The sequence below is a fragment of the Gorilla gorilla genome, chromosome 16 (assembly GCF_029281585.2).
Source record: "Gorilla gorilla gorilla isolate KB3781 chromosome 16, NHGRI_mGorGor1-v2.1_pri, whole genome shotgun sequence".
Lineage (NCBI taxonomy): Eukaryota > Metazoa > Chordata > Mammalia > Primates > Hominidae > Gorilla > Gorilla gorilla.
The window spans coordinates 101876081-101903719 of record NC_073240.2 but is presented as its reverse complement, the minus strand read 5'-3'; the positions used below and the strand labels follow the sequence as shown (position 1 = coordinate 101903719).

General features: G+C 40.8%; 1 protein-coding gene and 1 pseudogene across 1 annotated transcript in view; one reads left to right on the top strand and one right to left on the bottom strand.

The window, feature by feature from the left end:
- Positions 1-754: 754 nt before the first annotated feature.
- ASB7 (ankyrin repeat and SOCS box containing 7) overlaps positions 755-27639 on the bottom strand; it is a 49816-nt gene continuing 22931 nt past the window's right edge. The window contains exons 5-6 of the mRNA XM_004056827.4: positions 22667-23272; positions 755-4096 (exon numbers count right to left, since the gene is read on the bottom strand). Of these exons, the coding sequence (XP_004056875.2) occupies positions 3957-4096; positions 22667-23272 (746 nt within the window). The 3' untranslated portion in view covers positions 755-3956. The remainder of the gene's footprint in view (positions 4097-22666; positions 23273-27639) is intronic.
- Positions 5777-7017, top strand: LOC101133634 (ribosome biogenesis protein WDR12-like; annotated as a pseudogene).

Here is a 27639-nt window from a genome sequence, read left to right as displayed (position 1 = left end):
CATGTTTGTAAACTGTCTTTCAGCTGAGAAAACAATACACTGCTTCTATCATATTGGAAAAGGAATGAGCTCAAGGTTTCCAAGCAACACAGCAATTTTTCAAAGCTGAACTCCCCTGCTGATCATTAGAAATAGTTTCAAATGTGCTATTCCTGGCCTTCATTCATGCCAAACCCTGGACAAGGCTGCAACAAGATTATAGTTCCAAACCATCCCATCTCTGCACACGGTGCTAAGCAGTCCCTCTTCCCTTTCTCTTAGCACCACGCCATCATTCACATTCACCTCGGGTCTCTCCTGAATCAAGCTGTGCTTATGTTGCATAGAGAAAATGTGAAATCAAGGTTGTTTTGCTTCATCTCCCGCAGGGTAACTCCGTCAGATGCATTGCTTTGACTGCACGCTGTCCTACATCTAGAAATGCTGTGGTCTAAATCCTGTCGTGAGTCAAGGTGTGGCATGCATGGGGCAGGCGGCGATTACGGCCCAAGAAGGCTGGGTCGATACACTCAACACTGTGATCATCTTTTGTTGGTGGGTATTTGCAGAATGCACTGAACAAATTAAAGGAGGGTAAGAAATGGCTTATCTGGTGACGATGGAGAGTGGTATTGTTTTCCGCATCATCATATTCTTAACTCCCAGCGATCTAAAATGCTGATGAAGGAAGGATAGAGTTTTATTTATTTTCACCAAATAGCTGGACATATTAAAAACTTAAGGTAGACTGGAAATAAAATACAACTCCAACATGTTTTAAATCAGATTTGATTTAATTCAAATTGACCCAAAGCAAAACTTACATTAAAAAGGAAGAACAAAATACATTATGATATAACACACTAGGAGTTACATGAAAGCTAAATTTGTGGGCAAATAGCCTTATCCCAATCACATTCTGGGCTCATGAGCACTCCTGCAGGAAAGTTAGAATCTCAATTTCGTATGGTCCACGCCGGTCATTAAACTACACATTCTTGTCTCTTAGGGTGTGCATCTGACGAGTCATGCTAGAGTCCCTCATGCTCCAGATGTGTACTCTTGCTACTGCCAGAACGCTGGATTCTCTAGTGGAAATGCTGTTCCAAGCATGACTGATAATGAATTCAAAAACGAGACAGCAAGTCCTCCAAACTAACAGGCATGGATTACTGTGTAGTAAATAGTTTAGAAATATGGGAATTAAATAATCTAAAAAACACTCTTACTCTGCTGTACATTTATAAACACAAATATTTACAAAAAAAAAAAAACACAAAACCTTGTTTTCGAAAGATGAGGTTTGCAGTTCATTAATGATCATAATCTTTTGTAAGCTGGTTTCTTTGGTGTATTTGCCAAATATATTTTTATAAAGGTTTAGTAATAGGCTTAAATAATAAATTTCAAAGGAAACATAGAAGAATCTGACAAATTTGAAAATATTCTGAACATTTTCTGTTCTGTTTCTGGAAAAAACAATCGGTTGATTTTTCTGAAAATATCTGTTCTCCCTATTCATTATGTGACCATGGAATGCTTCTCTGTGAATCCAATTCAAATGCAGACCTGCAGGTGTCACCACTATCATCTACCAGTAACCCACCTGGAGACATTTTAGTTATTGTGAAATGTGATTGGGATTTTATTAACAACAAAAATAAAACATTCTTTTTAAGCTTCCAGATAAATCAAACCTCAAACAATAAATAATGGAATTATACACTTCTTCATTAAATAGAAATTTCAAAATTCCAGGAAGAGCTCTCATAATTTTTTTTTTCTGAAGTCACAGCAGCAATACAGAACAAAGAATTTACCTTAATCTGATCTTTTTACGTGGAATTCCCTGACTCAAACTCAGTGGCTTAGTTTGGAAACCTCTGAATGGCTGGGGAGAGAAAATCATTTGAAACTAAGTGAATAAATTAACACACACATACGTGGAAATAAGCCCTTGTGCAAGTGTAACATGAACATCACTGATGAGAGTGCAGAAACTCCAGGCACCCCTCTGCCTCCTCATATCCCTGGGCCTGGGGTTGTAGGGAGAAGTCACACTCAATTCATTTCTAGCCACACCATGTCCCTGACAGTGCTAGTGTGTCCTAGCCCTGACCTGGGTATTAGTTTAAAGAATGAGAATACAGCTTGGCAACTGTCTTCATAAGGGACTCTCTCTGGAGATAACTTTTTGGAACATTTTTATGGGGAAGAGGACAGACTACCCGTTCCTATCCATCAGGCTCCAGCTAGTTTGGGGATGGTTATAGAACTGGCCACACTCAGAGTGGCTGCCTGCAAAAGAGTCTATGCCAAAGAGTCTATGGGCCACACCAGCAATCTCCCGAATAATCCTCTTCTCTGAAGCTGCCCGTCTTCGGAAACCTGTGCAATGCTTAGGCACAAGCAGATCAGAGTCTAAGAGCAAACGCTGTGCTTGAGAAAATAGCACTGCTGGCTCTGAAAAAGGTGAAGCCAGAGAAAACTCCTAGTTCTGCTTAGTTACACTTCTGGGTGAAACAGTTTTACACTTCATGACTTAAATCTAGAAATTCAGACGAGAGAAGCCCTTCGTCTTGTAAACTTCTGATAACAAATTTATTAACAGTGTGTAAATATTTTTTCCCAAAGCACTAAGAACGATACTGGGACATCTGAAAAGGTTCTTCTGAAGTTAATAACACAAATCAAGCCAGAATACGTTTCTGAGGGCATCCTCTTAGATGCCTAATGCCTCTGGGACCTTTTCCATTGTTACTGACACTTTATCATATCCGTGTTTACACGGCAAACATATGCCCAATCAACCCAGAAAATAACTGTCCTGAAGAGCCTCACTGTATATAACCTTAAAATGGGAAATGTTTAATTAGCATATTAGAAATTAGCCAGACTTATAAATGTGTACCCCTTAAAGATTTTATGCTTAAAAAGTTTTTTTTTTTTTAAACTGGGAAGAAAAGAAACACCATGAAGCCACCCCAAATTATTGAACCATCAAAGCCAAATGATTTAACAATTTTTGTACCAGCAGGGTACAACATTTTCTGCTTAAAGTGAAGTCAAAGACACAGCTTCAAATGGAAATTGCAACTGACATACGATGGCTCTGCAGTGACAACTGAAGCGGCGGCCCCTGTCCTCACGGGCATGTCAAAGCTGGCTGTGAAATGGCGACCAGCAAGTGAAATAATGGATAAAATACACCAGAAGGAGTATTGCACTGCGGGCACAGTTTTAGAAACAGAATACACTGGCTTCACAAAGTTATTTTCTTTCCCATTAATTTTTTTAAAAGTACAACTCTAACTAGAGATAGAAATCGAGACGCAATGTCTCAGGGTAGTGTACTACAGTTGTTAAAAAAAAAAATAAGTTAAAAACAAGAGCACACCAAAAGAAAAGCAGAGGTACTGGATTTATGTCATCCGAAAGCTACATTAATTAGGAAAAAGAACAGTTTGAAACGGCCAGTTTGTACTCATTAAAAATGAATGAGGTGACAGCGTTACTTCAAACATTTCTTAGGGCATTTTCCAAAAGAACCCAGGGTCGCCCTGGGTGAAACTGTGCCTCCAAACGTTAACAAGTGCTCTGCTGGTTTAGAATACCGTGCTTACCAAGGAACCATACATTTGGAAAGGGTAAATTCTCCACTCCAAACCTGCTTGTGCCATTTAAGAAAAGACAATTTTTCTAAATGCAGTATTGTATACAAAGCTTGGACCTCTTAAACTTGGACCAAGAAACCAAATTAAGACCTTCAAGCATGTGGTGTGTGTTTTTATATATATATATAAAAAATCCCTCCCCTACAATGAAAACCAACCAAACAAACAGAAAACCCAAAAGTGTATACCTGCTTTCTGATTTCACAGCAAATCAGAAATTGCATAGGATATACTTTGTGCAAGGCAAAAAGCCTTTTAAGTATCTGGAATAGAACTCCTAATCTTGCTCACAGTTCTGGCATATCAGATATCATCAAATTTGTGTTTTAAGTAGTCTTTCATGACCTTGGCAATTGGTAGTTCATCAAGTAGCTTTAGGTTTTGAAGACCTATACATTGTCGAATTTTAATTCGGCACAGGTCCTGCAAGTTTCTGGGCTGTCCTAAAAAGACAGAAAAAAGAAAATGTTACAAAGCCACAAAGCACAATATTTAAGGCACTTTTGAAAAGAACTGTTCATTTCCCTGAGAAGTTCTCTCTACGGACTTGACATGCAAAGGACCGGAAAGATACCAACTCAAAGTGTCCTAGGACCTTCATGCGACGCCTTATTTGATCCTTTTCACAACCCTGGGATGGTGGATATTTTCAACTCCATTTTACAAATAAGAAAACTGAGTATCAGATGTAAACAAGTTGCTTAATATCAGACAACCAATTCAGGCTTTCGACTGAGACTAAAAACAGTTTTGATTCTAAGCCTCATATCCTTTCTGTTAGAAACCAGGAAAATTCTGGTTCTCGTCCTGACTAGGTCTCTCTCATGCTGGGTGAGCCACTGTGAGCCAATCATTCCTCTGAGCCTTGGCTTCTCAATCTGAAAAGTGTGGGGACTGAAAGAGATGTCCCCTATTGTGAGCCTCCCTTTCAGCTCTGGGTCTAGGACACTGGAGCCCGGACACCCACCATGGTCTCTGTGGAGCTTTCCAAACAAGCTTTGCAGATCTGCCCACCTGTTTGCCGTGATTCTGAACACAGCAGAACCTTGGCTGTAAGGCTGACAGTTGAGGAGTGCGGCACGAAGGGGGTGTGAAAAAGCGCCTCAAGGTATTCTGAATCTACATCGCTTCAAGCTTCCACACCCTGATCACTTGCCAGTAAAAACCCCTGTTATATCTCAATTCAAAAGAAAAATCACAAAATCCTATTTCTTTCCCTTTGGAATATTTTGTTTTACAAAAACAATACAGATGTCTCCAAAAACATGGAAGAATTCTTCAGCTGTGCTTCAGTAGTGTTTGGAGTCAAGGAAGTTTTGCTTTCATATTAAACATGATAATAAAGCTAATATATATTGAATACTTACTCTGCGCCATGTATTGTTAAGAGCTCATGACATGTATTAACTCCTTTCATCCTTTTATGAGGGAAGTACTTTGATCATCATCCCCATTTTATAGAGTCTCAGAGAGATTAAGTAACATGCTTAAAGTCAAGTTGAATGCCATATTTCAGTCATTCTCAAACTTTTTGGTTTCAAAACTCCTTTACACTTTAAAAAATTATTGCGAACCCCCAAAAACTTTTATGTGGGCTATCTCTATAGTAAATGCCATATTATAAGTTAAAACAGACATTTTATAAATACTTTTAAATTCATTCTAATAAACCCATTACATGTTAACATAAATAACACATCATTATGAAAAATAACTATATTTTCCAAAACCAAAAAAAAATTTAACAAGAAGAATGTCATTCTTTCACATTTTTGCAAAGCTTTTAATGTATGGTTTAATAGATAGCTGAATTTTCATATATGCTTCTGAATTCAATCTGTTGAGATAAATCACATCAATCACACCACCTAGTCTCTGGAAAAAACTGACACTCGTGATAAAAGGAATGAGAGAAAGGCAAATCATGTCTCAGTGTTATTACGAAAATCAGGAGGAGACCATGGAGGAGATCCACGGAGAGTCCGGGATTAGACTGCAACTTCTCGCTTACCTGTGCAGTGTAATTTTGAGCTGTCTCTTTGTAGTCCTAAGAGACAGGAGCTCCCGTTCTCAGCCTACGGTTTTAACCCATAACTGTGGGGAAGTTGTGTACACTCCCTGACATGGCTCAGCTGCAAACAAGCTTCTACACTGATCACAAGAAATAGGCCATTGATGATGTTGCCTTCTCAATCCCTGCTGTCTCTGAAAGTGTTGACCTTAGTGACATCATCAATTAATTACTAAAGGGCAGAAATGAGTTCCACAAATAAGTGGAGTTTGATTTCCTTATTAAGGGTCAGTTTCTGTGAATGCCCTTGGTCAAACACATGGAACGGGGGGACACCTCATTAAAAGAGGTTGTGGAAAGAGAATACGCGGAGAAGTACACTGCACCCCAACCAGAATGAAGTGTCCTTGATGACTGGACCAGTTCAATTCAAGGGACAGAGGTATGGATCTTGACTGGTTCTTACGATGAGACTTCTCGAATCTGGTCCTTGGAAGGAAAGTCAACATTGACAACTGTGGGACACATGGATATTGTAACAGATGTGGCCTGGGTGACAAAAGACAGTTCGTGTTACTATTGAGTGCCTCTATGGATCAGACTATTCTCTTATGGGAGTGGAATGTCCAGAGAAACAAAGTGAAAACCCAACGCTGCTGCCCAAGTGTAGATTCCACAGCTATTGACAGCTCAGGAACTAAATTTTGCAGTGGCTCCTGAGATAAGATGCTAAGGATCTGGTCTATTGTCCCTACAGAAGAAGACGAAATGGAGGAATCCACAAACTGACCAAGAAAGAAACAGAAAACAGAGCAGTTGGGACTAACAAGGACTCCCATAGTGACCCTCTCTGGCCACAAGGAAGCAATCTCCTCAGTGCTGTGGTCAGATGCTGAAGAAATCTGCAGTGTATCTTGGGACCATGAAATTAGTGTGTGGGATGTCGCGTTTGGCAATCTTAAGTCAACTTTACAGGAAATAAAGTGTTTAATTGTATTTCCTATTCTCCACTTTGTAAATGTTTAGCATCTGGAAGCACAGATAGGCATATCAGACTGTGGGATCCCCAAACTAAAGATGGTTCTTTCGTGTTGCCGTCCCTAACCTCACATACAGGTTGGGAGACATGAGTAAAACGGTCTCCTACCCATGAACCACAGCAGATTTCAGGATCCTTATATAACACTGTCAAGCTGTGGGATTCAAGAAGTTGTAAGGCTCCTCTCTATGATGTGGCTGCTCATGAAGAGAAAGTTGTGAGAGCAGGCTAGACAGACACAGGACTCCTTCTGAGTGGAGGAGCAGACAATAAACTATTCCTACAGATATTCCGGGGGTCATGAACTCGAATGATAATTTGATTATAGAGATTCTTTCTATAAATGAAAATTGGTAGAGAATCATGAAATTACATTGATGCAGATGCAGAAAGCAGCCTTTTGAAGTTTATATAAAGTTTTCACCCTTCATAACACCTATCACTGTCTTTTCTTATTTTGTATTTATAATACAAAAGTTCGTGTTTATAAAACCGAAACTGTGGCTTGCATTCTCTGTTTAAAAAAGAAAAAAAGGAAAGAAATCATTTTGACCTCACAGATACCCTAAAAGGGTCTTGGGGACTCCAGGGCCCACTAGACCATACTTGGAAAACTATTCTTGTACCTTCTCCCTTATATCCATTGTACCTGCTTACAGTGATCACCGTTATTCAAAAGGAAGCACTTCTTCATAAATGACAAAGGCTGACTTAGACCTCTGCTCTGTAAGGCCTGTATGAACACACGCTTTTCGAGAGGTTACTTGCTATGTGGTCTCTTAACAGAATGGCAGCAGAAGTGACAGCTTTCTTGGAAATGTCTGTAAACTAGGAGTATGTGTATCCACAGATGTCTGTACATGGATCTGTACAGGGATGTGACACACACACTCATGGGCCTCTTGGGAAGATTATGTCTCCTCCGCCTTTCAGATCTCTGCCAAAATAGCACTTCATCACAGGAGACTATGTCAGGATTCACCATCAGATACTCCCAGAGTTCCTCTCCTTTATAACATTTAATAAGGTTGTGAGTTCACCTTTATTTGGTGATTACGTGTTAATTAATGCTCATCTTCCTCACTATATGACATGCGCCATGAGGGGAGGACCATGTCTGGCCCCATTTGCCAATGTAAACCCAACTGCTGACACGGTACTCGGCGAATATGAGTTGAATGAATGCTTAATAGGTTTGCCCTTGAAGTATAAAACAGTCAGCGTGCCACAAAACACACTCAGGTCAACAGCAAATCATTTCCAAGCCTGTTTTTAATTATTTTTCAACACTATTCATGGGCTACTTTAGGAAAAGAATAAATTATCATTGTCATTTTTCAGTAAATGCTTACAGTATTTGATCTGCAAATGCAAACTGGAATGTGAATTAGATGTGAATCTTCTTTCTTTAAAGAATTTGATTTTCCTAATAGATGACGGGCTCTTTTTAAGTATTATTTACTGATTTATTGCAATGCAGTCTCACTGTATTGCCCAGGCTGGAGTGCAGTGGTGCAATCTCAATTCACTGCAACCTCCATCTCCCAAGTTCAAGCTATTCTCATGCCTCAGCCTCCCGAGTAGCTGGGATTATAGGCGTGTGCCACCATGCCCAGCTAACTTTTGTATTTTTAGTAGAGATGGGGTCTCACCATGTTGGTCAGGCTGGTCTCAAACTCCTGGCCTCAGGTGATCCAGCTGCCTCAGCCTCCCAAAGTGCTGGGATTATGGGCATGAGCCGCCACGCCAGACCCTTTTTAATATTAATAAAAAGAACCACCACAACATATTCAGGCAAAAAACAGAAGAGGAAAGAGTTGACGTATGTGTATACAGGCATACTTAAATGAAAACGTATCATCCAAAATAGTGGTAAAAACTAAATTACTAGAATTTGCTTAGCTAAGGTAAAAAAGAAGGCGCTGGCTGGGCGCGGTGCATCATGCCTGTAATCCCAGCACTTTGGGAGGGTGAGGTAGGCGGATCACGAGGTCAGGAGATTGAGACCATCCTGGCCAACATGGTGAAACCCCGTCTCTACTAAAAAAATATAAAAAAAGTTAGCCAGGCGTGGTGGCGGGCACCTGTAATCCCAGCTACTCAGAAGGCTGAGGCAGGAGAATCACTTGAACCCAGGAGGCAGAGGTTGCAGTGAGCCGAGATTGCACCACTGCACTCCAGCCTGGGAGACAGAATGAGACAGACTCTGCCTCAAAAAAAAAAAAGAAGAAGAAGAAGGGACTGAGACAAAAGGTTATGGAATGGGGGATCTGCTGATATGGATTTGTTTTGTGACAGACTGTTCTCTCCAAAGATGACCACATTACCTCCTATCTCTCATGCCTTTCCACAATGAGGCCGGATACTCCTGTCATTAGGAGATGAGGTCTATGTTCCCTCCCCTTGAAAATGCGTGAGCCTATGATAATGGTGATAATGTTGTTATGTAACTTCCAAGGCTAAGTCATAAAAGGTGATGCAGCTCTTGCCAGACTCTTGGAACATTCACTACCGCAACACAGCCACCATTCCACCAAGACGCCCTAGCAACCTATACAAGGGAACTGAGGTCACTGACAGACAACCCTGGCTGAGCTCCCGGCCAACTGCCAGCACCAACTTGCCGGCCACCTGAGCCAGCCCTTTTTTGTTGTTGTTGTTTTGTTTTGTTTTTTAACCAGAGTCTCACTCTGTGGCCCAGCCTGGAGTGCAGTGGCACAATCTCAGCTCACTGCAACCTCCACCTCCAGGGTCCAAGCGATTCTCCTGCCTCAGCCTCCAGGCAGCTGGGACTACAGGCATGCACCACCACGCCTGGCTAATTTTTGTATTTTTAACAGAGACAGGGTTTCACCATGTTGGTCAGGCTGGTCTCAAACTCCTGACATCAGGTGATCTGCCTACCTCGGCCTCCCAAGGTGCTGGGATTGCAGGCATGAGCCACCGCGCCCGGCCGCAAGAGTGAGCCATTTTCAAAGCAGAGAGTCCCCAGTCAAATTGCTCCAGAAAATAACGTGTGGAGCAGGGAAGTAAAACAAACGTCTCTTGTTGTTTTAAGCCACTAAAGTTCTGCAGCATTAGATAACCGAGTGAGACTCTGGGACCTGAAAGTGGGGCTTTGCCCTTGGTACCAGGCAGTGGGAGGGCTTTGAGGTGAGCGTTACAAGGAAGCCAGAAGGGCTTTAAGAAGCCTGTTGGTTGGGGCTGTATAAAAAAGTTTTTTGACTGTTACTAGAAGCTGGAAGACAGGGAAGCCTTGTGTGCATGTAATAGTGCAAAGTCTGGCAACACTGTCACATGTGGTAATGTGGTAAATAGGAAATGTCCTAATGACCTAATGATCTACTTAAGTAGATTCCTCAGGCAGAATACCGTTAAGTATCACTAGCTTTTCTTCATTGTCTATGATAAGAAGCAAGAGGGCAAAAATGAGCCAACAACTTCAATTCAAGGGAAGCACTGACAGAAATGCTACCATCCTCACAAGTTTATTTATCTCTGCGTAAGCCCTTCCCAGGGAAAAATGCACATTCTTAGGCCTAAATTTGTTGAAATGCTCTAGTCAATATGTTGAAATGCTCTAGACTAATTTTTCTTTTCCTTTAAATGTGTGTTGTCGGGAGAATCTGACCTTTTAAAGGTTTCTTGACCATGTGTAGCTCCTGTCTGCAGAATTTCCTTTAATGATGGAGACATATCACAGTGGTTAAAAGCATCAACTCTGGAGCCAGGCTGCCTGGATTTGGCTTCTGGCCCCACCACCACTTGCAATCTCTGTGATCTTGGGCTCCTTAGCTTCCTGCCTGTGTTCTCATAATAATCACACTCACCTCAAACGCTTTACAAGCATTAAAAAAGTTAATTTTGGAAAAGTGCTTACAATAGTGCCAAGCACATACTAAGTACCAGGTAAATACATTTTTAAATATGTGTAAGGATGTTTGCTTCTGGTTACCAAAAAAGTAGAGGGCCCCTCTTTGGAAGCTGGAGTCTCCATCTTCCTGGTGTCAGGACAGTAAGAAAACTACATGACAGTTTAACAGTAAAGAAGCAACTGGAAACCCATTAGTGGGAAACAGTCCTGAGCAAACTGGTAGAAATCATTCTGGAAATCCCTGCCTGACTTGAATCAGGCAGAGATGTGAGGGCTTTTACCTGTATAAAAAGATGTGCAGAGATGAAGTGAGGGATATCACTACACTGTTTCTCCACGAGTGTACAGGTATGAAATCTTCTTGCCATGTACCAGTATTGCTGAGTGAAAAGTGAGCTAAATTTTAGGCATAATAAGGACTGCTTATGGTAAGTACTGTCATTTCTAAGACAGTCTAAGGAGCTATTTTTTTCAGAAATGGCATTTTAAGAGTAGAAGATTATGACTGAAAGAGAAGTACTTATTTTTTTGTCGACAGATCACTTAAAAGTATTTACTGCGCATCTATTAATGCTGTATGTATTCAACAATACACTATCCCAGAGATTAAAGGGCCAAGGGAAGAGAAGGGCAGTGGCAGAAGAAGAGAAGGCAGAGAAAGAGAATAAAGAGAATGAAACAAGAAAAATCAACACAAATGTGCACACCATTTACTAGGCATCTTAGAAAATTAATTCCTCCCCTGTTAGAGAACTACTTCCCCGTGCACGGGATCATAACAGGGAAAACTGGAAGACATCTCACAAAAGAGCATAATTTAAAGAATTACAAACCCTTTAGGGGATGCAGAAAAAACTACCAGGTATTCATACTAATGAACTACAATGGAATTACATAATAGTTCAAAGGGTTATTAGTCTTTCCATTTTATAAAGAAGCCCATCATTAGTAATAATTGGGCTGGTATAAAATAGGAAATCATCTTTTGAAGGGTCTAGCGTAAATTACAAAACCAGGGCCAGCGGCATAATTTAGAAAATTAAATATCCTAAATCACCTCCCTGTGACATCGCCATTACCGTTTTTATGATACGATCAACTTATTTATTTGTTTAAAAATATCTGGATTCATAAAGGTAGAGAGGAAAAGCATTTTTAAATACCCAAAGTGAGCAAAATGAAGGCAAAACAAAGTTCCAAAGTTGTTCTTTGGGGTGGAGAGGGGTAGAAATTGGAGGTGGAGGGAGGCACAAAGGAAGAAGTAAAAGATTTCCGTCCTCTGGATTGCTCTACACACCTGAACTTTCAGACTCTCTCCATCTTAGGTCAACATCTGGGATGGCCGCCCAATACCTCTGTTTTATTTCAGCTTCCCATTTTAAAATCCTACCATAGGCTGGGCATGGTGGCTCGCGCCTATAATCGCAGCACTTTGAGAGGCTAAGGCGGGCAGATCACTTGAGGTCAGGAGTTCGAGACCAGCCTGACCAACATGGCGAAACCCCATCTCTACTAAAAATACAAAAATTAGCTGGGTATGGTGGCACGTGCCTGTAGTCCCAACTACTCAGGAGGCTGAGGCAGGAGAATTGCGTGAGCCTTGTAGGCAGAGGTTGCAGTGAGCTGAGATCACACCACTGCATTCCAGCATGGGTGACAAGTGAGACTCTGTCTCAAAAAAAACAAAAAAGAAAAGAAAAAAATCCTACCATAAACACATTTTATTCCTTTGCTCTTGCCTCTGAATTCCCTTCAGAGGGACCCTAGTATGAAATGTGCTAAACAAATCTTACTTTATAGGACAAAGGCAGTTTCCAGCTCTCCTTAAAATAACAATTACGGTATTCTCTTAGATAGAATCCCAATGTATACAACATCAGACTTATGATATTTTTCTATTGGTAGCTTTTTTCCAAAGGTAAATGAGCTCTGAACTATATTTTCCATTTGCACTAAGTCAAATGACAAGAAATCTCTAGATGCCTATATTAAAAACAGAAAGTAATACAAATACTATAAAGGGCAGGATATTTTCTGTATCAAAGAACCTTAAAATGTGATGCAATTTGACCAAAAATTGTGTACTATTTATTTCTAAAAGTGATTCTTAATAACTGGGACGGAAAAACCTAGTAAGACTACGATATAATTATAAATCAATAATCAAAAATGCCCCTGGTTAAAATGTATTACATAAATTACTTCTCCAAAGAGCTGTACTACACAACATTGCTTTGGATAAACCATCCTACAAAAATATCAAAGTAGCATGCAAAAGGAACACAGAGGGGAAGGCACTTGTTTTAGAGGCGTTTTGTGTGAACGGCTGCTCATATACTTATTGCTATATGGGGTTTAACCGGAGAAAGCCCAAGCCCGCTTTCTTAAAATTAAAAAAAAAAGGAGGAGTCGTGATCTTTCTTACTCCTTATTTAAGTTATTTTAAAGTTTGAAACGCTGCCTTTAAAGTTTTACTTCTCCAGCTAGAACACAGTACTTGACTACTGCTGAAATTTAAACAAAAATATTTCAGGTTACTGTGATATTTATAAAATAGTATCTTCAGATATGTGTGATTAATGTTCCACAAAGCAGCTAGTTTAAGTACGTGACAGACTGTCTTCTGCAAAACCATTTATACAACTCAATTCCCATCTACTTGATCTCTTTCTTTTAGAAACACATGTCAGTTAACTCCTTAAAATGTACAAATCAAAATACAGCCCAGCCCTCCCTGTTACACACCACCAAAGCATACTGGCGGTTGCTTCCAGTCTTTGAACAGTGTCTACTACAAACAGATCACTGCCTCAGCTCAGCCTCCTACGGAGAGTAAATACCAAACTAGCGTATTCTCTGACTTAAGAATCACCTAGATCAGAGCCTGCCACAGGAATAAAAGATGCTCTGGGCCGGGCGCGGTGGCTCACGCCTGTAATCCCAGCACTTTGGGAGGCCGAGGCGGGCAGATCACAAGGTCAGGAGATCGAGACCATCCTGGCTAACACGGTGAAACCCCGTCTCTACTAAAAATACAAAAAATTAGCTGGGCGTGGTGGTGGGCGCCTGTAGTCCCAGCTACTCGGGAGGCTGAGGCAGGAGAATAGTGTGAACCCGGGAGGTGGAGCTTGCAGTGAGCCGAGATCGCGCCACTGCACTCCAGCCTGGGCGACAAAGCAAGACTCCATCTCAAAAAAAAAAAAAAAAAAAAAAGATGCTCTGTTCTCACTCATAAGTGAGAGTTTAACAATGAGACCACATGGACACAGAGAGGGCAACATCATACACCAGGGCCTGTCGGAGAGTGGGGGACAAGGGGAGGGAGGCATTAGGACAAATACCTAATGCATGCGGGCCTTAAAACCTAGACGACGGGTTCATAGGCGCAGCAAACCACCATGGCACATGTATACCTATGTAACAAACCTGCACATTCAGCACATGTATCCCAGAACTTAAAATAATAATTAAAAAGATGCTCTGTCAAAGTAAGCCGTGAAAGTAAGTTGTTCACACTCGTAAACAAATAAATGATGTATTTATTCAAGGACTTCCTGGCCCCTTTGATATGTTACCGCGCACGGCGAACCTCTGAAACTTGGACCTAGGATCCAAGGTACTAGTCTTCCAAACTGATGTGAACGATGAATCTGCTGGACTCCACAGTATCTGGGAGAACCACAATTTTTCTTTTTCTTTGAGACTAGTCAAGTGCAGTAGTGAGAAGGGAGGAAAGAGGAGAACGAGGGATCTGATCTGTAACTGGCTGTGGACGCTACCTTTGAACTAGCCAGCCAGTTTTATAAACAAACTTCAGGAAATCACTGATCTCTGCAGAGCCTATGTAGTAAATACGATAGTAAATGGCAAGCAATAATGTAATAACATCTCGTATTATCCACAGATTTTAACTTTAAACAGAAATACATTAGAGATTCATCAAATTCTGAAACACTAGGCTAACAGGACACCCTTAAAAATCTGATTTTAGGGAATGTATATCACTAGGTCTCAGCTTTTTAGTGTTAGGACCCCCTTGCCCTTTTAAAATTGGAGAAGCTCAAAGAATCTTTATGTCAGTTATACTTATCTATATTTACTATTTTAGAAATTGAGAAATTTTTAAAATATCCAATTCACTTAAAATAAGAAAAAATCCACAATCAATTGAAATAAATTTTTATGTAAAAAAAAAAAAAAGAGCTGCTTTCCAAAACAAAAAGGATTTTTGCGAGAACAGCACCTCTTAACAGTTTTCTGCAAATCTCTTTTAATGTCTGGCTTCACAGAAGGCAGCTGGAGTCAGAGATCTGCTTCTGCATTTCATCTGTTACAACATACTGTCTTGACTGAAGCACCTGAAGAAAATCCAGCCTCACTCAGATACGCAGTTGGAAAAGGAAGGAATTTTTAAATAACTTTTTTCAAGTAACTTTGGATCTTCTCTGATACTCCATCAAAACTAGACAAGTGGGTGTTTCTTAATGGTTAGTTACAATATGAAATCTGGAACCAACAGATGAACTTTCGTACTCTGTTACATTAAAATCCATTGGTTCACCTTGCACTTGAAATGGACCGTTTATCCATGTGTGACTGTTGTCACGTTATGCATTAGTCATTTGGAAAACAAGGTTCATTGGGTTATGCGGAGCTTCCAAATGTTGACCTGTTCCATTACATGAGATCAAAAAATCACTTTTGTTAATATCTTCACTGATTGAAGAAGTCTCTAGATACTAGGAATCTCACAGCAGTAAATACAAGTTTTCTAAAATCCTCATTTGCAAAGCTCAAATTTTACGACTGGCCCTAAGTCCTATCAGTTGTTTTCCTTAAAGTGACAAGTGAATTTTACTCATTTTCAAGAAAATGTCTGCCAAATACCCAGGACTAAACGGCTAGAGTTTAGCTTCTACTCTTTCAGGTGAAGATGGTGTTCCATGAAAAAGCTGCCAGCTCAGCTCAAACAAATGAAGCTGCTTTTCCCCAATCATCACTGCCCTTTGGTATGCAGTAAGAATGCTTGCCATTTCCATCCCACAGAACATTTAAAAAGTATTCTCAGGAACAGGATTTAATAAAATTAATTTTACTGCTTCATCACAGACATTCTTAAGTGGAATTGGAATGTCTTTTCCCGAGAGTGTCTGGCGGGGAACAATGACCAGTACCGGCCGGGGCCACTGTCTCGATTCACGCTAACATGCCAGCAGTTTCACCTGCCACTGCTTGTACACCATCAACACAAATGTCATCACAGTGAAAAAGGCAAATCACATCTTAGTATTGTTAGGAAATTCGTTTTGATTTCATAGGTACCTAACACAATCTTGAGAAGCCCCGGCTAAAGTCCACACTGAAAAACATCATTCTAACATAAATAAATAAATAAAAAACAATTTTTGTTTTGTTTTAAATCACAAGAAGCAGAAAATCATAGCCTTTAAGAGTGGTTAGTGGCAAGAATTTTTAAAACGGAGAGACTTGGGGACTATGTTCCAATTCCCCTGTTTTTCAGAGAAGGAAGTTGATCCCAGCGGGGTGTGGGGAGTGTTAAACATCTTGTCAAAGTTTATAAGGCCGGTCAGACACTAGATCAGAAGCCCATTAGCTGCTCTATCATCCCATTCTACCGACTCAGCAGCGCCTCTGACACAGGCACAGCGGGGGGATCTTTGGGATGATGTACAGGAGACACCTGATCCCAGTGGGCAAAACATTAATCAGCTCAAAGGACAACGGACAGATATGTTTTTCCTATTTTAAGTAAAAATGATAAACTAACTAGACTTCCAGTTTTAGTTCCAACATGTAAAGAGCTTGGAAATCATCACTCCCATTCTTACAAGACAAAAAACCTGAACAAACTCAAAGTCAATGACTTTTCATGGATCCATCAGAAAACTGAAGATGTGGGGCAAACCTCCACCACAGAATCTGGAGAGGAAACAAATTCAGAGCCACGGCTGAGATCTGTGTACCTGCAGCCGTAGTCACTGAAGTCATAAACTGGTAGGAACACTGAAATGGTAATTTTGACGAACACTGAAATGGTAAATTTGACTGTGAATTGACCTGAGAGTGGCAGCCAGTACTAAGAAGCCCCCCACTCAGCTGTGAGTTTTACTCCCAGGAACCCCACCCAGTCCTCAAGGTAAAGAGCCAGTAAAGACGCTCTCACGGCTCCAGCATGAGGAGGTGAGAGTAACCCTTGTGAAATGCACCCAGAACCTTCTCCATGACAAAGGCCCGCGCCCCGGGGGGAAAGACTTTCTCAGAACCTTGTCTCAGAGCCACGAGGAAAGCGCATTCCTGAGTCCAGTCCCCTCTGGCCTCCTGTCTCGCTTATGGGGCTGGAAAGGCTACACAAGAAGAAACGTGTGAAGACGCAGCCTAGGGACACAGGCCCACTGAAAGACTGAGAGTGAATCAGAAGACTGCAGACCACCGGCCCTCCCCACACCTTACAACTGCACCAATGGGGCTCCACCGTGTAACAGAGGATGAAAGCCGAGAAAGCTGCAGGATGCACCCTCTCTCCAACGAGGCTGCTTAGGGAAGCCCAAAGCCAAGACACGGGACAGAAACAAGGGCACTGCAGGGACCGGAACCCTCTGGCACCTACAGCTGCAATAAACATGATGCACAGCCCAATTCACAGCCAGATTAATAAAAAGCCTCAGGCCAAAGGACCGTTTACCTCAGTTTCTGTTACCCACCATGCCTAGCTTCAGTAAAAAAATCACAAAACATACTAAGAGGCAAGAAAAAAACACAGTCTGGAGAGAGAAAATAAGCATCAGAGCAAGACTTAAATATGACACAGGTGTTGGAATTACCAGCCGGGGAATTTAAAACAACCATTAATTATTAAGATTAATGAAATTATTAGATGGTAATTGTAAAATCCTGTCTTAATGCCTTAATAAGCAGCAGCTCTGAGGAGGTGAAATTCTCAACACAGTACAGATGTGGGTGTCATTGGCAAAGGGAAAAAGGAGTGACAAGGTGACCCCCCAACAGTGCTGTACCTTGTCTGCTGGGGCAAACCAACCTTTGACTCTGCTTTGCCTTTTCAACCTTTCCCTCCTACGTAAAGGGTAAAAAGCCTCACAGTGAAAGGAATTCCCAGGTAGAAAGCACAGTATGGTCTCTTTTCTGCAAATAATCTAGCCAATCAGACACCGCCTCCTTTCCAGTGGCATTCTCCAGGAGGGAGCCATCCTGTTTACTGCTATCTTACCTTCCACTGGGCTGTGTTACTGAAAGTTTCCTCCAATTTCCATACCATTTGCACAAGGAACTGCAGCTACTATTTCTTTCTTTCTTTCTTTCTTTCTTTTGAGATGGAGTCTCACTCTGTCATCCAGGCTGGAGTGCAGTGGCGTGATCTCGGCTCACTGTAACTGCAGCCTCCCAGGTTCAAGAGATTCTCCTGCCTCAGCCTCGTGAGTAGCGGGGACAATAGGTGCGTGCCACCACACCCAGCTAATTTTTGTGTTTTTAGCAGAGACGGGATTTCACCATGTTGGACGGGCTGGTCTCTAACTCCCGGCCTCAAGTGATCGACCTGCTTTGGCCTCCCAAAGTGCTGGGATGACAGGTGTCAGCCACTGCACCTGGCCCTATCTCTTTTCTTTTCAATCCTTTCCTTTCAGCTGCAGAAGTGGCTCGGTGAGAACAGTACTTACCTTGCCAGGTCTATAATTTGTGCTTAAGCATTCTGAGGTGGGGTTTTCCCCAAAAACATATATTTTCTCCTACTTCTCTTTGAACAAAATTCCAGTTGTGCCGATCATTAAAGCCTCACTTTTCTATGTGTGTACACGTGAATACGTATATGATTAAACGTTCCTGCTAGTCACTGCATGAGATTCAGCTTTCTCACGGGATCTCTTTCTAAAAGATTTCATATTCTGAATAACTCCCTGGTCCATACATTGACTATGGGAGTTTACACTGTGAGGAAGATAAGAAAAAAAACTCAGTAACTCACTATGTGATTCTTCAGGATGGGTGGTATTATTTACTCCTCAAGCTTTACTGAGGAACAATCTTTTCACAAGGTTATAGTACTGTACCTGTTTAATAACATCTGCTTGTGTCACCCTTTTCTTGTTCATAACCACTGTTTCTCTTTTGAATGGGGCAAACATTCCCACAACCTTCTGCTCTTCACCTGAGGCTGGAGAACTGTAACCAATGCCCACATGCCAGAGCCTCCGGGATCCTCTTAGTTCTGGAGTGGTGTGTGTGCAAACATTATGTACACATTATTCCACTTTGTGTGCATGAGCCTGAGAATGAGGGCCTCCTAAGTTTTGTGCCCTGGCCACTTCACTTGCCTCAACCCAGTCCTGGCCCAGGCACAAGGGGCTATTTACCTCCAGAATGTCCACTGCTGTCTGTCCTCACTACCATTTATTTCTCTTTTTTTCTTCCTTCCTCCTTCCTTCCCCTCCTTCCTTCCTTCCTCCTTCCTTCTTCCTTTCCTTCCTTTCTTCCTTTCTTTCCCTTACCCCTTTCCTTTCCTCTCTTTCTTTCTCTTTTCTTTTTTTTCTTGAGAGAGTTTCACTCTTGTCACCCAGGCCAGAGTGCAGTAGCACAATCTTGGCTCACTGCAACCTCTGCCTCCTGGGTTCAAGCGATTCTCCTGCCTCAGCCTTCCAAGTAACTGGGATTACAGGCATGTGCCACCATGCCCGGCTAATTTTTGTATTTTTAGTAGAGATGAGGTTTCACCATGTTGGCCAGGCTGGTCTCAAACTCCTGACCTCAGGTGCTCCACCCACCTCAGCCTCCCAAAGTGCTAGGATTACAGGCATGAGCCACTGCGCCCAGCCGTCACTACCATTTCTACTTGACGTCGGTCACACCTTCACTGTTCTCTCTTTAATTTATTCATTCCATTGTTTTTTTTTTTTTTTGGCTACAAGTAAAAAACCAAAAACTGGCTTCTTATAAACACTGCCAACTAAGTGGGACGCAGCTTTCCTTCCACAGGTGGTGCTCATTATTCAGGCAGGTGCTATGGCTCCTCTTAGCTGTGTTTATCATTCCTGGGCACAGAGAAGTGGCTCCTCCATGGATGGGCCCTGCTGCCTCCTGCCGTCCTGGAAGGGGGAGGTTCTGAGGTTGAATGCTGGACAGCGGGCTGGCTGTAGGGAACAGCAACAGCAGCTCTTCATGGCCTCTCCCCCTACTCAGCACTAACAAGTCACAAGCAGATGTTACTTTATTACCAAGCCACAGGTGCGCTCTGTTTTTTTTTTTTTTGTTTTTGCACTATATAGATCAGAGTTTTTACGGCAATTTTTCCAAAAGGCCAGAGTAGTTTTTAAATTCTTGTATTATAATTTTTTTGGTCTCTTCCAATTTAAATAATCTGTTTCTAGTCAAAACAGTGTGATGAAGAGTAAAATGTCCCTGAATGAAGACCACCATGTGGCCCCTCTGCTGTCCTTATACCTCGGCAGTCTGCGATCTCCAATCATAAGCCAACAGCATGATGCCTGGGGCTGCGGTGCTCACAGCACGCGGGCTAGAAGAAGCTCTCAGCTTTGATTTAGTGCTCCCTGAACCAACCAACCTCCTTTCAAGCTGCTTTTCATGAGAAAGCTCAGTCCAGAGCATCAGCCACAGCTGCTCCTTCTAGCCCATATTGTTCACCAGGAAAAGAAAACCTATTTAGAGCCAAAGAACACACAGGTGAAGCAGAAACACCAAATTTGCTTTTGGCAGGAAACACCACTGGAGAGTCAAGAAATACTAAATTATGTTGAGGCACCTGAAGACAAAGGACAACTGGAGCCTTAACAGACGGAGGGCCCTGCACTCAGGAAAGCAGCCCGTGCTTCCTCAGTCCCCACCCCTCGCTGTGCGCAGTCAGCCAGACTGCCAGGACTACTGAGGACCTCCTAGGCGCACAGCTCTGCTCCTCGTGCAGTGGAGAACCTAAGCACAGACAGAGGCAGTCCCCACTGACATTTCTATCTGCTCAAATTTTAAAGTGCATGTGAGTCTGTAACTCAACATTCCTGCTATCCAACAGCACTGCTAGGGGCAGCTCTGAGGGCTCAGGGACACACGGCAGCCGCCCACGTGCTTGTCCTGCCCAGCGGCTCCTCTCGGCCACCTGGCTGCGTGCCTCCACGTAGACTCTGGACAGTTGTATACAGGGTTGAAACTGGGAGGCTTGAGTTGAATATGAATCTAAAGATTTGCTCTGCTGGTGGCAAGCCAGTCCTCGCTGTTAATCCCCCTCACTTTATTAGTTACACACTTTATCTTGAAAAACAATTACAAAGAACAAGAACATTTTAAGTGTTAAGTGCATTATAAATATTAACTCATTTAATCCTCATAACAAGCCTGTATTATCTTAATTTGAAGGTGAGGACACTAAGGCACAGAGAGATTAGGCGACCTGGCCAAGGTCACAGCTAACATGGGATAGAGTTAAGGCTCAAACTCTTGCAGTCTAGCTCTAGTCTATGCCATTAACTGCTGAACAAAGTATTTTAAAAAAAGGGGCTGAGGCATTTAAGTGAGTATACAACATGCCTTCCTAAGGGCGGCCACACTCATCATAACTAAGTCTGTAATGTAGAAGTTGAGAGAACAACAACAGGGCAAGCAGGACTGCAGCACTGCGGGTATCACATCTCCCATCTGTGGCGACTTCTGTGTGTCTCAGAAGCTTTCTGCAATGGAACACCCACCAGTCAGCCCCAAATACCTCTCCCAAGGCAGGCAGATCTGTGTGGACCAACAAAGGAACCACCAGGCACTTGTGGCCATTTAAACTTAAATCGCAATTAAATAAAATTGAAATTTCAGTTCCTCAACGGTCACATTAATAGGTGCTCAGCAGCCACATGGGACCAGTGGCTGCTATACTGGACAGCAAAGAGAGACCATTTCCAACATTACAGAAACTGGTACTGGCCAGCACTAAGTAGACTAAGTAGTGTGATTTTTTCTTACGCTTTGGTCTGAAAACATTAGTGATAATAATTGCATCTTTTCTTCCATGAATCTGCAAAATTCAAATTACATTTTGTTTCTTCATAAAGCAAATTTGTACTCCAAAGGTCAGCTCCAAGGGGTAGAGTGGGTTACTTACAAGCAGGTCAAGTAAAGCCCTTGTCCTCTAGTAGCTGGTACCCAGGATGTTAATATGTCTTCTTGTATAATAATGACCGAAGGTTCAAAACCAGTGAGGAAAAAGGAACTCATTAAAAAGTTCAGCAGACAGCAAAATCCATTTTGTTTACAGATTTTAGCTTCATGTTGGACATTAAGCATGAGACACACATTCAACTGGTCACATGGAAGCTTGACAAGAGAGGATGGCTAAGTACACACAAGCTGATACTCCATCAGAGGAACAACTAGGACGCACGCGTTACTACAGAAAGTGGGCCAGACACTTCCAGGCTTTAAAAAAAGCACCCACACAAGAACGTTCAAATACAATGGAAGCCATGTGGTCCAGGGACAGTGGTGCCAAACTTCCCACTGCAAATATTTTCTTACAACAAGTTCTAGCATCCTTAACTTCCACGAGCGGTATCCCTAAATACACAGCACCACTGCTCCATTTCATGTGGGTTCTCATGAGGCAGAAAAGCCACAATTAAAACATGAACAACTTAGCAATAAAGCACAAATTCTAGGATATTTTCACAGGTAAGGAATCTAAGATCCAAAATTCTCCCTCTAACTCCTCAACTTGCAGTCAATGGAAGCCAGGTAAGATTATCCTCACGACCAACAGGAATTGCCTTGTTCTAACACAGATCTTTGTTCATTTAAAAAAAATTCTCCTCTCTGTCCTTCTCTCCATTCCTTCCCTCACTCTTACTGTCTACCCCTATTACATTTAGAAACAAATTGAATTTTTATGAAATCTTGTGATACAGTCAAAGTTATTTTTTTATTTCAGAAGAATGAGGCATCGCTTACCAAGCAGTGGTTATAGGAATGATTAATATCTAGTCATCTTAAGTTGCAAAAACACATTAAGCTCCTCAGAAGATGCAAATTTTAAAAAAATGCAATAAAGTAATAATTATATTACATACTTGTGACTTCTTGTAAGAAATCCAAACATGGTCGACTACTTCCAGAAATACTTATTGAAACAGCCAATGGGGTCTGTCCTTCATAGTTCCGTGTGTTCGTGTCTGCTCCGTAATTATATAACATCCGTGCACACAGCACATCATCCCTAAGGGCAGATAAGTGTAAAGGAGTCTGTCCGTCTTCTAAGCGACCCAAGTTTGTGTCTGCCCCTCTCTGAAGGAACATTCGGCAATAAGAGTGATTGCTTTTGATCACGGCGTATCGCAACAGGAAACCATTCTGAATGTCGATGTTGGCATTGTGGTCCAGGAGGATTTTCACACAGCTTGACCTCTCTCGGATAATGGCGAGCTGAAGTGGTGTGGTACCTTTATCACTGAGTGGGTCAACCTCAGCCTTGAACTCCAGGAGAAGCCGGACAAACGAGTCCCTGCCGTAGTGGGCAGCCACATGGAGGGGAGTCCAGCCGTCATTGCTTTTTGCATTAATGATGTCGCTCCTGTATTCAGATTCTAACATCAAGCGTGCAATGCGGGCCCGGCCATGCATGGCTGCATAATGAAGAGCCGTGAAGCCTCCGATTAAGTCTTTAACTGTAGGATCAGCTGGAGTTAAAACCAAAATGAAAGTATTAGCAGACTCCAAGACAAAACAACAAACATTACCATGGCACAGCAAACTGTGGCCAATTCTCATATAAAATGTGAAGCAACCAAACACTGTAATGAATATCAAGTACGTTTTTCCTCAGTTTAATTCAAGTCTGGTTTTAACGGAAAATAAATTTTGTAGAATGTTATCACGTCTGGGTTAATGAAAGGAGAAAGACAAAGTGTTTAAAAAGATATACACAAAAAACACGGAGTACAGATCACCACATCCCCTGTCTTTGCTAATTTAACCAACTGCCTCTGGCTACTCAACTCCTTCATCTCTGCACTGTTTCATGTTTCTCTTCTGTTTTGAACTTTTTGTTTTATTTTCTCTTGTGCTTCTTCTCGGTCTTAAAGAGAAGCATGTGTAGCAACATCTGCTGCTCTAAATTACAGATACACTATGCTCTGGCACACTGTGTTGTTTTAGGGTATATTAAGTAATAAGAAAAAAGTTTTTCTGTGGTCTGTAAAAATTCCAAAGCATCTCAGATATATGTCAAGTAATCTTGATAAATTGTTTTTTCACAAGATAGAAGTCTATTCTGAATTCTTAGTTTTACACGAACTTTGGAGTTTATAAGAATTAAGCAATGCATTATGTGAATAACCTCAGCATTGTAAAAATATTTTCTAAAACAGTTCCAAAAACCTCTCCTAATTGACTGATCTCTGGGGAAGGAAAAACAACTATAATAATTTATCTGCTATGTGACTCAAGTCACAGACTTTTGTCACTGGCCTCAGATCTTTCATTAAGCCAAAGGTTGGTTCTTGATGGCGTTCACCCCATGGCATCCCTGGCTGGGGGCAGAAGACGGACGAGGACTGGTTATGCCGGGCACCTCCTAGAAGTCAGCAATTCCATGTAAAAGATCAATTGATCAGCCCTAACTACCCAGGATGAAAATGCTCTCTTCTTGTAAAAGTCACCTTAATTTTTGGCTTGTTAATAAAAGAAAAAAATCATTAATGTTTTACACACACACCTACACATACATACACACACACAGCCTCCACAGGTGAGTGAAAACTCACATATTGTTTAATAAATGTTATTTAGGTCTAGAACATATATGACAAATGGTTCTCTTAGAAAAATCTGAGGCAGAAAACTATATGTAAAATAACAATACTGTGGAAAGTATTTCAGTGAAGGAGTTGCTAACAAAACCTATACAAAATAAGATTTTTTTAGGTAAGCCATATCATGTAGATTTCTAAAAACATTTACTGTAAAGTGACAGTACACAATGGTAGTATTAGTTGTATCTATTTAGGGGAAATAAGGGCATCATATCTACCTTGGTCTTAACTGAAAGAAAAATATACAGTACCTGTTTACCACAGGACTTAAATTTAAGTAGGGTAAGAACATTTTAACACAGCATTTTGCTGCCATCTGCTGGTAAGGCATGAGCATGACACTAATGTTTCCACAGGGCAGATACCGCTGAGCCCTTAAGTCACTCAAGCCGGTTTCAGGTGCATCGCTTACCAGAAGTTCAAAGTCAGGCGTGAAATCTACAAGATGCCCCCCCATTCAAATGAAACAAAACATCTTGCCAGAGGTCATTTCTAATCTATACCTGGCCAGTCAACTGCTTGCAGACATTCCCTCTTAATCTGCAAGTGAAATTTAAGAATACCTTCTTTTCACTTCTCCCACCCTTCAGCCACCATCCTTATTTGTATCCTATACTCGTTCTATTTGACAGTAAAATTAAAATTATGTTACAAAACATTGCACTTGCATCTTTGGTTTCCATTTCAGGTCTCTTTCAGGTTCTATGTACATTTTGAAGCTACACTGAGCTAAGGAAAAACACAGATTAACACACACAACAATGACCTGCATAGTCTCTGTTAAAATCAAATGGGAGATTAGAAGCAATGAAAATGCAAACAAATGTAATTTAAAGATTATTAGCCCATGAAATAAGGTAAGAAAAATATCTCATTTGTAATAGCAACATAAACTACAAAATGCCTAGACAGAAATTCAGTAAGAAATGGACAAGACGTGAAAACATTAAGTGAACTCATGTCACTCTGTATCCACTCAAATGTCCTTTTATCGAAAAAAGAAAAGCCTTCCCTAAACATTTCATCTAAAACAGCAACCCCACTGAACTTATTACTTTGTCCCCTTATCAAACATTTTCTCCCCAGGTGGAACTTATTTTAAATAAGCTGTAGCATAATCTCAACAAGTTCATTTAAATTTACAAGAAAAAAATTTAATGTATATAAACAGAAGCAAAGAAACATTACCTATGAATATGAGGGGATTTTTTTTTCTAACAGCTTTATTGAGGTAAAATGCATTCACTTTAAGGGTACAGATGATGAGCTTTGATAACTGTATACAAGTATATAACCCACCACCCTATTTAAAATATAGAACATTCCATCATCTCAAAAAGTTCCTTCATCTCTCTTTAGCCCTTCCCAGACTCTTGAGTCCCAGGCAAACCACTGGTCAAAAAAGTTTTGTCATTTCTGGAAATTCATATTAATAGAATCATATGTAGACTTCTGTGTTTGACTTACTTCACTTTGCATGATGTTTCCGAAATACTTCCATGTTGTATCGACAGTTCATTCTTTTGTATTGCTGGATAGTACTGTATACTACATAGTTTTTAAAATCAATTCATGAGAAGATGGGCATTTCAGTTCTTACCAATTTGAGCCTATTTGAATAATACTATCATGAATTAATATATGAGAGAGAGACAGACAGACAGAGAGAGAGAGACAGAGAGAGAAGGAGAGAGGGACAGAGTGTTTTCATCTCACTTGGGTTCAATACCTACGAGAGACTTGCTGGGTCGTATGTGAAATGCACATGAAACTTTCGTAAGTTCCTTTTTAAATGGCTACACCATCTTACATTCTCATCAGCAATGGATGAGTTCAGATTGTTCTACATCTTGGTATCATTAGTCATTTTAATTTCACTCATTCTAGAGAGGTAAAATCGTGGCTTATTGTGCTTTTAATTTCTATTTCCCTAATAACTAGTTATACTGAACATATTCATATACTGTTTTGTGAACTGTCTGTTCACGTCCTTTATCCATTTTTATTGGTTGTCTCATTAATGAGTCGTACAAATTCTGTGTATATTCTGGATACAAGCCTTTTGTCAGATGTGTCTTGTAAATATTTTCTCCTAGTTTGTTGCGTGCTTTTTCATTTCCTGTATTATGTTTTGAAGAGCAAAACTCTTAATTTTGATGAAGCCCATTATTTATTTTACAGTTTGTAGTTTTGTATCCTATTTTAAAAATCTTTGCTCAATGCATTGTCACAAAGATTTTTTTTCTTCTAGGAATTTTGCACTTTTAACTCTCACATTTAGATCAATGGCCCATAGTTAATTTTTCTGTGTGGTATAACGTAAGTTCAAGGTTCAGTACTCCCCACAAAGATATCTACTTGTTCCAGCACAATTTGTTAAAAGGACTCTTTTCTTAATGATTTACCCTAGTGTCACTGCTGAAAAATCAATTTACCATAAAAGTGTCGCTCTATTTCTTAATTCTGTTTTGTTCCTTTGACCTAAAAGTCTCTCCATACACCAATCCCACACTGTCTTGTCTACTGTAGCTTATAGTAAGTTTTAATAGCAGGTAGCTTAAGTTCTCTAGCCTTCTTTAAAATTATTAATATTTGGGATAATAAATTTTAGAATCAGCTTGTCAAGTCTTCAAACAAGCCTGCTGGAATTTTGATTAGAATGCCACTGACTCTAAGGATGGCAATCTCTCCAAAATGATCTAAACAATATTGATTCTTCCAAACCATAAACATGGGATAGTTCTCTATAGAGGTCTTCTTTAATTCTCTTCAGCAACGTTTTATAGCTTATATATGTCATGCATATCTTTTGTTAAATGTATTCTTATTTTAAACTTTGTTGCTATTATAATGAGCTAAAATTCCATTTTCCAAATGATGACTGCTGATAGAAATAAAATTGATTTTTGTACACTGACTTGTGTATTCTATAATCTACCCAAAATCACTTTTAGTTCTAGAACACATTTGTAGTTTTCTTGCCAGGGTCTACATGCACAATTATGTTCTCTGCAAATAAAGACAGTTTGACTTCTTTCTTTCCAATTCATGACCCTTGATTACTGCTCTGCCCTCATTCCACTGGTTAGAACCTACAGTAGGATGCTGACTAAAGTGGCAAAAGCACAGACCCTTCCCTTGGTTCCTGATCTTAAAAGGAAAGAATTCAGCAGTTCACCACCCGGGAAGCTGTAGCTTTTCATTGCTTTGGAAATCACCTTCTGCTTCTGGTT